Source organism: Pelodiscus sinensis, chromosome 14 (assembly GCF_052426305.1).
Source record: "Pelodiscus sinensis isolate ZL-2025 chromosome 14, ASM5242630v1, whole genome shotgun sequence".
Lineage (NCBI taxonomy): Eukaryota > Metazoa > Chordata > Testudines > Trionychidae > Pelodiscus > Pelodiscus sinensis.
This window is the reverse complement of record NC_143065.1, coordinates 43703196-43716358: the sequence shown is the minus strand read 5'-3', so window position 1 is coordinate 43716358 and position 13163 is coordinate 43703196. Positions and strand designations below refer to the sequence as shown.

The window sequence follows — 13163 nt, the reverse complement described above, 5'->3', positions numbered from 1 at the left end:
TGGGCACAGATCACAGCTGAAGGACTCTCTGCATGTTGGGGCCTTCAAAGTATTGGAAGGCTTCAATATCTGAGACATAGGTGAGAGGATTATTCTAAGAGGGGTGGGCGAGATTCTGTGGCCTGCACGGTGCAGGGGGTCAGACTAGATGATCATAATGGTCCCTTCTGACCTTAAAGTCTATGAGTCTATGAGCTCTAGTTAGAGTAGGAGTTAGTGCCCTCTGCTGATTATAGCATCAGACAATAACTTTGATTCTATTGCCATCTCTGCCACTGCCTCACATTTTGACCTTGGGCAAATTTCATAACTTCTCTATGCCTCACTTGACCTATCTGTAAAATGGGCATAATAGTAATGCCTAAGACTCGTGAAAAAGGAAAAGACGTATTCAGTCATCTAGTCAATTTTCTAACCAGTGCAGGCTTATTTTAGACTGGACAGATCCTTATGGAAGAGTTTTAGTAAATCATGTTGTAATAACCTTTTTAAGATCCCTGAAGAAAAGTTGCTTTTCTGAGTGCTAAGTAATTTAATCTGCAGTGGACGTTCGTGTCTAGTGATTAGGGCTGCCTTTATTGCCAAGGCAGTTCAAATTCTGCTAGAAAGTCTCTCAAAACTGTTGGAACTTTGTTTTAGAGCTTATGGAAGCACATTCTTTTGTTATCTTCAGGGACTTCCTGGCTTTGGACCATGTGAATTGGCCTTCAGAAACAGGGAAGTCACATGCCCGTGGATTGATCCTGCCGATGCTTTCCTACCTGTTGCAAAAAGCTTTCGGCCATAGAGTTAGGGACTGTTCCAATCTGATGCAAAACCAGAGAGCTTCCTGTTTGGAGGAAAGCATTTTGGAGAAGAGACTAATAAATAAAAGTGACGTTCAGTGAGTGCCCAGAGTCCCGCGCCAGAGGAATTCCAAAGGGAATGCGTTCCAACGCGCCGCATGCTTGAGGTTAAGCAATTTTGCTCTTTTTAAGAAAGACTGAGAAAGCAAATCGGCCAGAGCAGCTCTGCGACATCGAAAGAGTTTTCTCTTTCTTCCTCCTCAGTCCCTCCGGCACGTACGTGGAGCGTGTGGTCTGCCAGCCAGGCCGGCTTCTGGAACAGGGCACTGGTGGTGAGCACAGCGCGGAGATTTCCAGGCCCAAAACTTCTCGCCGAATGAGCAGCCCGTTCTCGGGGAGGAGGCAGCTTTTACCACAGGAGCTCTGTGATAGCTCAGCGGTAGAGTCGGTGCCGCACCCAGCCACAACACCAGCCATGGGAGGGCCTGCTCGATCATCGTTAAAGCCATGTGCCCCTACAGCAGTGGTTCCTGACCTTTTTTATACCGTGGACTGGCAAACCCATTCACAAACTTTTGGTGGACTGGTACCATTTTATTTGCATAGTCATCATGCAAATAATGAATATGCAAATAAAATGTTAATAGTCCGCCAAAGTATGTAACTCAGCCCTGGCCCCCAGAACCGCTGCAAACAGCTCCTGCAGCCGCCAGCCACACACCCAGGATATACCCCAGCCCCATGGGTGTGGCCTAGCAATGTGCCACGGCGCAGCAGCCAGCGGTGAGTGGCCTGGCACCGGTCCACAGACCAGTGGCTGGGAACCGCTGCTCGACAGCATGAGCTAAAAGCTCTGAGCTAAGGCTGTAATGCAGGCCTCACTCCTTTCTCGCTGGTCTCAGTGCCTCTGGCGTACCCAGAATGTGCACGTCAGGCCTGGAGATGACTCAGTGAGATCACATGGTATTGGTTTTGCTCCCTGATTGGATGATCTCATCTTTATAAATGGCTGCCATAAAGTACTTTCACTTAGTCACACCGCACGGCTGTCTCTTGACTAAGCAAATGCATTCTGTGTACGAAATGCCAACAAAGCCATTAACTGGATGTCATGTTATAAAGCCACTTTTCCATGTATTTAACACCTCGTTGACATCAAAAACTAAGTACAGGGGTACTTCCAGGCCACTCAATTAACCTCATTAGCACTGGCACTACTAATGACAGGTAATTAGTTCCTCCCTTCCTTTTCTGTTTTAAATTCTGGTTTCCTTTTATTTCCACTCCAGCCAGGCATTTCCCTACAGCCCCCCCCATGGGGTGTATACCCCCCCTGAATTTCCCCAACCCTCCCCCCCAGTTTTGTGAACTAGTTACATGCCAATTTAGTGATCGTTTGGAAATTTGAATTGAAATTGAACCATTAATACACACTTTAAAAGCATATACTGTGTATGATAAGCTATGTGGATCTGAAAAAGTATAATAGATTTGAAAAGTACGAACATAGACTAGTTTCCTTTTACAGCTGTTGTTTTATGACAATGTCAGTGCATTCATTTTGGTGATGTTGGCCAACCTAATAATTTCAAATTTTGACTTGTAAGCAAAGTCAAAATGAGCTCTCTGACAGCTAGGGATGAACTGGGGGTTGGGGAGAAAGGCTTCAGGACCAGATTGTATTTACATTCACACCTAATCTACCTATCCAGCAAACAGCTGTGTTGCCCAAGTGATAGATTTTGGCTGGGGGTTGGGTTACAAATCACTTGAATGAGGCGGGTGGGGGAGATGAAAAGTTGTTGTTCTTATTGTATGAGTAAAGGGCAGTAGAACTGTACTTAACCTATACTGATTGAGGGCATGGAAAGAGGGTGGGGACCTGTGTTTTGCTTGATGATCTGTCTGAGTCACAAGTACTATTTGACCTGCCCCTCTCCACTGTTTAAAGACAGAGCTGATTAGATGCCATATCTAGTCTTTTGTTTTGTTAAGTGACCACTACAGCTGAAATCACTGATAATCAGGTCTAAGTGCTTAGTCCTGCTGTGGGGACGGTGTTTTTGTGTAAGACACAGCCCAGCCTGCACTAGCAACAAGGTTCCCCCACTGAGAGCTCAGCTGAAATCACTGAGCGCTGGGTGGAACCTCACAGTGGCAGGTGATAGCAGAAGGTGACGGCGCAGGAGTGAACAGAGCGATGGAGTGAACGGTGGCGCAACAAACAACAGCGGCCAGAGTGAACAGTGAGCAGCGGGAGGAATAAGCAAGGTGCCGCCTTGCCCCACACCTGGGAGGTGTACTCACATGAAAGCACCTCTGAACTCTGAGTCTCCACTGACCAAGGACAACAGTGGTGAGTGGGGTGAGGTGGAGGGGAAAATGAGGGGCATGTTAAATAAACATTTGTTTGTTGGACTATAGTTTAGTGACTTTGCTCCAGAATGCTGGATTTGTGACTCGGAATGGAAACTTATATAAATGTGTTTTCTAGTAGGCCAACATTTTTAAAATGCATTATTTGCCAAAGTTGTTACCTCACATCGTTGCTATCTTGAGAGGTCATTATGTTGGGGAGTTTCTGTACTAAACATTTGTATGATTATAATTAATTTTTTACATATGAAAAATGTAATCTTGGTCATACTGGGTCAGACCAGTGGTCCATATAGCCCAGTATCCTGTCTTCTGACAGTTTTTACTATGGTACCATACAGCCCACCTTCACCCTCATGGTCTCACCCCTCATCGGCCTTGACACGCCCCCCCTCCCCTAAATTCGAACATCCCCCTAATTTCAAACACTGACTACAGCTCATCTAAGGAAGAGGGTTTTGCCACAGGACTGCTCGTTGTTTTTAAAGTTATGGACTAACACCCCCATAAACCCCCAAATCATTCTGTTTACGTTCAGCTCGGTGAAGTGTCACAAAAATGGGTATTTATGACGTGAAAAGGGTCTGGATGCTGCCAAGACCAAAATATTATTCAGGATGACCAAACCTGCTTGCGGCCACTTTCCTGCATGCTTCACCTCCATTTTCTGCCACTGGGCCATGTGCAGCAGTAAAACATCACCCAGAGCATGGCTGGAATCCTATTTCCATTCTACCTGGGCCGTAGGAGGTTTTCCAATGCTGCAGCCTTTCTGCATGGCCCTGTCGAGCCAACCATAACCAGAGGCACCCCTAGAGCAGGGGTGGGGAACCTGACCCCCGTATTGCCTGGATCCAGCCCCTGAGACTCAGGGCTTCCACACCAGCATTGGGGAGCCTGCTCTGGTGCTCCAGGCCCCTTGCCACCTGTGACAGGCATCTGCCCCGCTCCGGCCCTTTAAAGGTAAAAGCCCAGGGAGAGGGCTGAGAGCCCGCAGCTGAGGCAGAGACAGCCAATCAGGGCCCAGCTGGGGGTTGTATAAATAAGGCCTCCCAGCGAGAGGAGAGACTGACTCTTGCTCTAGCTGTGGGGCAGGTGGGATCTGGTTGCCAGGGGGAGCTGGAGGCTGCCTCGGATAGCGCAGGGCTGGGGGGCTCTGGCCTCACCTCACGCCCAGGCTGCAGGGTCATAGCCAGAGACAGGAGGAAGGCAGCAGGTCCACCCCCTTGCCAGTGCTGAGTGGCCATGGCAGACCGCCTCTGAGGCGGGGGCTAGATGAAGCCTGGCAGTGGGTCGCTGAGGCAAGGTGGGTCCAGGGCAACTGGGGGTTCCCTGGGAGGGGAGAACCCCAGAGTGCAGAGACTGGTACACACACACACACACACACAGAAGGGGGGCTGAGAGACAGTTGTAGAGGGCACTGCCGGAGGGCTGTCTCCTGAAGAAGGCACCGTGGTCTGGGTGTGCTGTGGGCCCGGACCTGAAACCGAGCGGGGTGACGGGGGAGACACCAGCCCGCGGGAGGCGCCCTGCTGACGAGCCAATTCCCAGTGCTACCGGCAGGTGTTGTCATGACGGTGAGTCTGCCCCATGACACTGCCCCCCCCCCCCCCAGGGCTGGAGCGCACAAAATCTTCTAGCCTGCCCCCCCACCCCAGGCTCTGGTGTGTGAGGGGAAAGTGGGGAGGGTCTTTCTGCTTCTCACTCGGGGGCAACGTCAGTGAGGGGAGGGGTTGGCTTGCTTCTCACTTGTGCGTGCCCCTTGACTGATTTTCCCCCCCCCCCCCCCGAGGGTCAGTGGCCCGTGACCCAAAAAAGGTTCCCCACCCCTGCCTTAGACAGTAAACACCGTCCTTAACAATACAAAGCAGAGCCAGTCGGAGTTTTTCCAGTCATTTGGACAAACTAGTCTCCACCCTGGGGGGTCCCTTGTTTGCATTGGAAAACACCACGACCGTGATCTGAAAGCTGATGCCCCTCAGCAAACTCCCCCCGCCCCCCGCATGTTGGGCAGTGTCCTTTGCCTCTGTTTCCCGCCTTGCGATGTGAGAGTCTGACGAGCGAATGTCCCCCTAAAAATACGTCTCTCCCTTCTCACGTGGCCGGGCCCCACTCCTAGGTGGTCAGAGACACGCTCATGTGGGTTCACCTCCTCTCCCTCAAAAAAAGGGCGGGGTGCCTGTTGAGCAAGGCCACTCCGGCTGCTGCCACTGGGAACTTGCTGCTGCCACACTGTCTCGACCACCACTGAGAACTTGCTGCTGGCGGCATCTCTGCTGCCCTTCGACTCTGCCACGCACTGCCCCTTCTGCAGGGCCACGTTCCGAGGGTCTGGCAGGAAGCCCAGCCACTGGTGGCAAAGGTCTTCCTCCTTGTCAAGGCAACGCAGCCTGCCTACGAGGCCCAGTGCTCGGCCCGTTGCCCTGCTCTCGGAACAGCTGAGCACAAACGAGGACTCGAGAGAGGCAGGTCAGCTTTGGGAAGGCCAAAGAGCAGCTGGGACTCCTTGGGCAGAGTCCAGCCCTTCAAGTCAGCACACCCACTCTCATTTTCACTGTGCTTTGGCATCCCTCATCCCGGTGTAGCAAGTGAGGTTCAGGTTAGGGTGAGCCCTCAACGTGGGCATGCTAAGCACAGTTTGACTACCTAGTGCTTAGCAACCATCTTTCATTCCTCCTGGGTTCGATGCTAAAGTGACTTGTGACCCAAAGAGCAGCCACTTGAGTAATGCAGCTCTGTGTGTTGAACCCCTTAGCAGAATAGGTGTCTATGCAAACGAGGTCTGCTCTGGGGGGCTTTTCCCTCAATCTCCCACTAGGGAGTGGGTGGGGCTCAGCCAGACCCTGCTTCGAGAAACGTTACCAAGGGTTCCGTTCCGCCGCATCTCCGTCTTCACTCTTATTCGAACGAGCGCCAGTCGCGCGGCCGCATTCAACGGATCAGCTGGATTACAACTGCGTTCGTTGGGTAGAATAGACCTAAGGGTGAGGTGAGCCAGGGGCCTTGGGTTCAGAGTATTCATGCGACAGGCTGTCGCGAGGCACAGCCCCCCACGCGGAGATGAACTGCAGGAGACCATTGCGCGGGATGTATTTTGGACGCTCTTTCCTCTCCTGCTCCCAGGCATTCCTCAGGGATTATCCTGTGGCCAATTGCTGAATTGCATTCAGTGCTAATAACCTCCGGGATTTGCTGAGAGAGTGAATGTTCTATATGAGGGATGCAAAATCCCGATTAATCAGCGAACCCCACACTAGGGGGGCACCAATTTAGTCCCCCTCCGCTCCCCATCATCCCTCAGCTCGCCTGCTCCTTCTCTGCCCACCGCCTCCAGCTGTGTGCATCCCCTTCCCAACCCTCCTCCATCTCTGCCGGAAGGTTAGTGAGTGCAGAGGCCTGGCCCCAAAGTGGAGGGGGCGGGGAAAGACACAGTACAAGCTTCCCCTCTCCTCCCAGGGTCGGGTTTTGCTGTGCACCAGGTTCGGGGCTCCACTGCATGACTGTGGCAGGGGGAGGCACACATTTTGTCTGCGCCCCCGGGCGCGTAACACCCTCATTACACCTCTGGTCCTGCGTGGGGCTGGCTGCCGGCTCCCAGCCCCACGCTGGGGTAGTCCTCTACCCGGGGCAGGATGCAGGCTTCTCCTGGGCACTTGTTAACTGTTCACATCCCTGTTCTGCATTGTCTAGCCATTTGGATAATTGTACTCGAATCGCCGTTGATGCTAATCCCCTGAGACACATCTACGTGGTAACCTGAATCGTTGATCTCCCATTGCCTTCTGATTGCTATGTCACTAGATTGTCATTTTATGAAAACAACCCCCGAGGCCATATGTTTCTGGTGCAGCTGATGGTTAAAATACCCCCATGGAACAGCCCCATCCACAATAAATTCCAGTTTTTCTGACATCTGTGTTAATTTACAGACACATTTTTGTTCTCGTTCCCAGACTTTCTCCCTTTACATTCCCCCATCCTAGATTAACCCTTCCAAACCCCAAAGAACACAAGCATCCAGCACATTACACAGTGATAAAAAGTGCAATGATTTGGGTGGTGCTGGGTCCTTCTGTGAGGGCAGAGAACAGGATTCAATGACCCCTGGAGATCCCTACCCTTTCTAGGGGTCTGTGATTCTGTGGCCGTTGACTCATTTCTGAGTACCTTAAGAGGAAGGGAAAATAAGGTCACACAGAGCAGTGAAGTAGGTAGAATCAGGCTTCCTTCTGACTTGAGCTGGTGGGGGGGCGGGGGTGGAGCTAATATTCAGGGCAGAGGCACTGTATAGAAGTCAAAGTTGGGGCTTCAAATTAGTCATTTATTTACCGAGGGTGTTTGAAGTCTATTTCCATTTGGTAAACTGTATGTCATGGTGCTGAGTCATTCATATTTCTAGTAATTCTATATTGAGAGCCTATTTCTCCTCCAATGGGAGTATTCAGGATTAAGGACCTCCACACTTACTCCTTCGGGACTCAATTACATAAACCAACTTCTGCCCTGTTACGCTGGTGAGTCTGGAGTCTTTGAACTTACTCCAGCGTTGTGTCTGTGGAATGGAGTGCAGAATTCTTCCCCGGGTCCTTTAACACAGTCACTGTTGCACGCTACTTAATTCCGAGAAATTAACTATTCGTTCCCTTGCCGAAAAACAATTCTGCCTCCTTCCGCAATGCAGATTTACCATATGTTGCTGACCATTTCTTGCAGAATGTAAAAGAATGTTTCCTAAAACCATTTATCATGGCCTAATAATTCATTTGAGCAGCCCAACAGAGCAAAGACCTTGAGATCCAGCTTTCAGGGTTGGATGTAGCTTTGGCATCACTGAAATCTCATGAGTTCTCTCCTACTGTGGAAAAACCTCTGAAGTCAACGGCTGTTGTCACAATTTCTGTATTCTTTCCGGTGGGATCTGGTTCCCTGTTCTGGCCTGGGATTGAAACCTTACTTTTGGATTCTGGGAATTTCTTTAGCTTTATATTTCATGGATGAGCAGCGCGACTCCCCAAACCAGAAGGAAGGGTGGATAAAACTAATAAGATGGTCATATTCATGTATCTGCTCCCTCCATGCTTTTTGGCTGCTCACCATGGATTTTTTTTCTTAAGGCTCTTATATTCCTAGTGCAGTAAGTAGGCAGGGCCTGACATAAAATTTGGATTCAGATGTTGAACACCAAGGAATTTGGGGTCTTTTTTTTTTTTTTAGCCTGTTAAAGAGAAAAAAGCCAGCTAAATTTAGGGAGCACATCCTAAACACTTCCACAGTTCAGTGGAAAGGTTGGCTGAACTTTTCATCAAATCTTTTTCCAATTGAAAATTTTGGGGGGGAAATTTGGGGGGGGGGGTGACAATTTTTTTTAACTGTTGGCTTTCTGCAGAAAATTTTGATTTTTTTTTTTTTCAAGACCAAAATCTTCATCTTCTGCCAAGAAGTTTGTGTTCGACTGAAAAATATCAGGTCTGGTTAAAAACAAGAAAATGACCTAAAAATCCAACCAAAAACAAGTTAAATTTCCTGCAAGGAGGGGAAAAACCGTTTTCCAGCCAACTCTGTTTGGAGGTGTTCAGAGCCACGATTTTATTTCTGGCTGGTCATTGGTGGACGTTAAGGCAACGCCTCCGACACAGTGGGGCTAAAGCCGAAATATGCAACTCAAGCTACATCAATTGCGTAACTGAAGTAAAAATGGCTTATTTTGGCGTTTGGCGCTGTCTACACAGCACGAAGGCCCTGAAAGTACTCTTCCTCCGTACAATGAGGGTTACAGGAGTCCGAGTAAGCAGTCCTCCAGCTCGGTGGTATTTTGACATTATGTTGAAATAACTGCTTGTAGCACAGACACGGACTATGGTATTTCAGAATATTCTGAAATATTCTGAAATTATTATTCAGTTATTCCCAAATAATGCGGCACTGTAGACAATGCCCAAGGGAATATGCCCATTTCCTGGGCCCAGGATTAACGGGGGAATGATTCCACATGCCGCCTGCAATGTGCAGAGAGCCTCGCCTTGTCAGCTGGGAACCCGCTGAGAACCAGGAGTGGGCACCCCCCGAAGGGCTGCTCAGAACAAAAGGCGTGAGAGGAGAGAGTGCAGGAGGGGAGAGCAAGTTAACATCTCTACTGCAAAGGGAGGAGAAGGAAGCATTGACAGAAGCTCAGATACTTTGGTCAAGAGGCCGTCAGTGGGCATTGCATGCTGGGAACGGATGGAGCTGCGGCGGCAGAATGACAGTACAGGTAGTTGCAGTACCGTAGTACCTAGTAACCTTAGTCAAGGATTCCATTGTGCTAGGCGCTGTACAAACATACAACAAAGACTGCCCCCTGGTGTCTGCAAGGCTCTACTCCCAACAGAGAGGGGCGTGGTCCTGCCGCACCCAGTGCTCTGTGCCAATAGCTCCTCCCAGCGCTGTCGCTGTACTGCCGATAGTTCCACCACCAGCCATGCCATCTCCTGTCTGGGGTCATGGAGCCCTGTGGGCGGTAGAGCTGGGGGTGGTGCAGATGCACAGCTGGGAGGAGCTGCCAGCACAGGGTACGGATATCCGTATCCACAGGTAAACATTTGCCTCTGCGCCGTGCTCTACTGATAGTCCAATAAGAGACACACTCTGGATACAAGCAGTTGTACGTCCGGCTGATTTCGTTCAGAGTACAAGTTTGGCAGCGTAGCAGCAGAATAAATCAGAAGCATCATCTCTTTTTCACATCTGAAAATCTCTACCAGATGCGGCAGTGCAGGATGGAAGGAAAGAAATCTACACAAGGTTCACCAAAAGTATATGACAGTACATTTGTATTCCAATAGCACTGGCTTTTGTTAAAGACGAACTCCCCCTCCCCCGCCATCTTTTTATCTTGCTTGTAAAATAAATGAATTGCGCTATCACTGTAATGGGTTTTACAAAGCCTCCCCCTCTTTCTACCCTCCAAAAAAGTGGCAAAGTTTTTCCTAGTCTAGTTCCAAACATCTGATTTTTGTGTTTGTGTTTGTTTCTTCCCACCATCTGCGGTGGGAGATTTTTATACTCCTGATATCTCTTCATTTTACTATCAGCTCACAAGTTGCTCCAAAATGTATACAAATGTTGAGAGACTCTAGCGTTGCCTCCGCTGTTTTCACGGAGAATCGTAATCGACTGCTCTGATTTTCAAAATAAAGATCAACTCTTTCTATTTAAGTGAGAAACTTTGGCAGAGAGATGGGTGCATCCTCTTCTTGCGCTTATACAAACAGGCAGAAGACTAAACCCAGTCACCAGGGAGATGCATTGAGCTCAAATTTGGCTGGATTGGAGTGAAAAAATTTTGGAATCTGGTCTGGATTAAATAGAGCACAGAGTAGAACAATGATCCAAATTGGCATTGGAAAAGGTTCAGAAAAGGGTAACAAAAATGATTAGGGTTTGGAACGGGTCCCATATGACGAGAGAGAAAAAAGACTGGGGTTTTTCAGCTTAGAAAAGAGGGCACTAAACGGGGGTATGACAGAACTATAAAATCATGACTGGTGTGGAAAAAGTGAATAAGGTAAAATTATTTGCTTATTCCCACAATAAAAGATCCCACTAGGGATCACCAAATGAAATTATAGGCAACAGGTTTAACACAAACAAAAGGACATTTTTCTTCAGGTAGCGCATAGTCCACCTGTGGAACTCCTTGCCAGAGGATGCTGTAAAGACTAGGACTTTAACAGGGCTCCAAAAGGAGCTAGGTAGATTCATAGAGGTTAGATCCATCAATGTCTATTAGCCAGGATGGGTAGGAATTGTTTCCCTAGCCTCTGTTTGTCTGGAATTGGATGACAGGAGAGGGATCACACGAGGATTACCTGTTCTGTTCCCTCCCTCTGGGGCACCTGGCACTGGCCACTGTCAGCAGACAGGACACTGGGCTAGATGGACCTTTGGTCTGACCCAGTCTTATGTTCAAATATAAAAAGGGAAGCTGGTTCTTAATTTGCACCGACTCTTTTCTCCTCCGGGGTTAATCACATCTGATGAACAGCAATGAAAATCTTCCTTTACGGGTTTTTTAACCCAGGATAACCGATGCTGTTTTCTTTTCCAGCAGAGCGTAGCGAAACGTCCCTATGGCAGGTCAGATGATTTTTAAGCAATTTCATTTCCAGGTCCCGCCCTTCTCATTTATTTCCTTCCCTCATTTCCCCATAGATCATCTCCGTTAACAGCTGTTTACATTTTGAAAGTATTACATCAATATTATCACAGTGCAGCTTTATTTTCCTTTGAACGTCTGGCATTTCTAGCTCATGCAAAGAAGATCAGTAACATTAAGATGTCTGAACATGATCTCTAACACCGAAACCCCCCCAACCTCACAATAATACAGCCATACGTACTGTTGTAGAAGGTGAGGTATGCAAACACTGATGCATCTGACAAAGTGGGTCTTTGCCCACGAAAGCGTGTGCTCCAACACTTCAGTTAGTCTATAAGGTGCCACAGGACTTCTCACCGCTTTTGCAGATTCAGACTAACATGGCTACCCCTTTGATATGCAAACACTGGCTCTTAACCTACCAAAGAAGACTACATCCTGCATTCATCGATGAATAAGTCTGAATAGTGAATAAACCTGAGTAATTGGCAAGCTTCTTACAAAAAGCAACCTCCCCTGTGAGCTGAACTTCCTTGACTTGAGTGGAAGTGCAAATACCATATGATCTGGCGTGATGAGCAATTCTTCAAGCCTTTCCTCTTATCCTGGAGACTATTTCAACATCTGAAGAGGTCACATTACCTCAGGTTTACCCCAATAATAGGGAAAGGATGGGGGAGGATTCTGTTGATCCTCATAGCTTTTGATGGCAAAAAGAATGTTTCTCAAAGGCTACATCTAGACTGGCATGATTTTCTGCCAATGCTTTTAGCGGAAAAGTTTTCCGTTAAAAGCATTTGCGGAAAAGAGCGTCTAGATTGGCCACGGACGCTTTTCCGCAAAAAGTGCTTTGGTGGAAAAGCGTCCGTGCCAATCTAGATGCTCTTTTCCGCAAAAAAGCCCCGATCGCCATTTTCGCGATTGGGGCTTTTTTGTGCAAAACAAATCTGAGCTGTCTACACTGGCCCTTTTGCGCAGAAGCTTTGCACAAAAGGGATTTTTGTCCGAACGGGAGCAGCATAGTATTTGCACAAGAAGCACTGATTTCAGACAGTAGGAAGTCAGTGTTCTTGTGGAAAGTCAAGCGGCCAGTGTAGACAGCTGACAAGTTTTTCCGCAAAAGCAGCTGCCTTTGCGGAAAAACTTGCCAGTCTAGACGCAGCCAAATGGTTTAGCTAGAGCTGGGTAAAGAACATGCTGTGAATTATTGAATGGTTTGGATATTGGTGTGGGGATCAATACAATGAATAATGTCAACAGGAAGTGGGGTTCTTTTTTTCCCCACTTTTTCCAACTTTCCTCACCTCACAAAGTTCTAGGGGGATTTTGTTCCCCTCCCATCATTCTTTTCCCGAGATGTCACTTTTCCCACGATGGAGAAGTCTTATTAAAGTACAGAATATCTTGCTCAGAGGGAATGCAGGTTCCCTTACAGGGTTGAGGAACCTCAGGCCCCATGGCCGGATGTGGCCCTCGGCTTGCCTGGATCCAGCCCCTGAGGCTCAGGGCCCCCCTGCCAGCACTGGAGAGCCTGCACTAGTGTTCCAGACTCCCTGGTGCCCTCTTAAGGGCTGGAGTGCACTAAATCTACCAGGCTCTCCCCCCACCCCACCCAGGCTCTGGTGTGCAAGGGGAAAGTGGGGAGTGTCTGTCTCCTTCTCAGTTGGGGGCCACCGTGAGGGTTGTTTTTCCACTTCTCACTTGTGTGCAGCCCCCAACTGATTTTTCTGTGGGTCAGTGGCCCCCGACCCAAAAAAGGTTCCTTAAGAGAAGACTCGGGGGAGAGTTTCTACCAGATAGGAGCTCTTTGACCATCTGTCAATCTAAAGCCCAGTTAGTATAATTGGTGAAACTGTGACTCTTAT

General features: G+C 48.7%; 1 protein-coding gene across 1 annotated transcript in view; it reads left to right on the top strand.

The window, feature by feature from the left end:
- The first annotated feature begins 2800 nt into the window (after positions 1-2800).
- Positions 2801-13163, top strand: part of ITGA11 (integrin subunit alpha 11) — a 180721-nt gene continuing 170358 nt past the window's right edge. Inside the window, exon 1 of the mRNA XM_075896852.2 lies at positions 2801-3141. Within this exon, the coding sequence (XP_075752967.2) occupies positions 3093-3141 (49 nt within the window). The 5' untranslated portion in view covers positions 2801-3092. The remainder of the gene's footprint in view (positions 3142-13163) is intronic.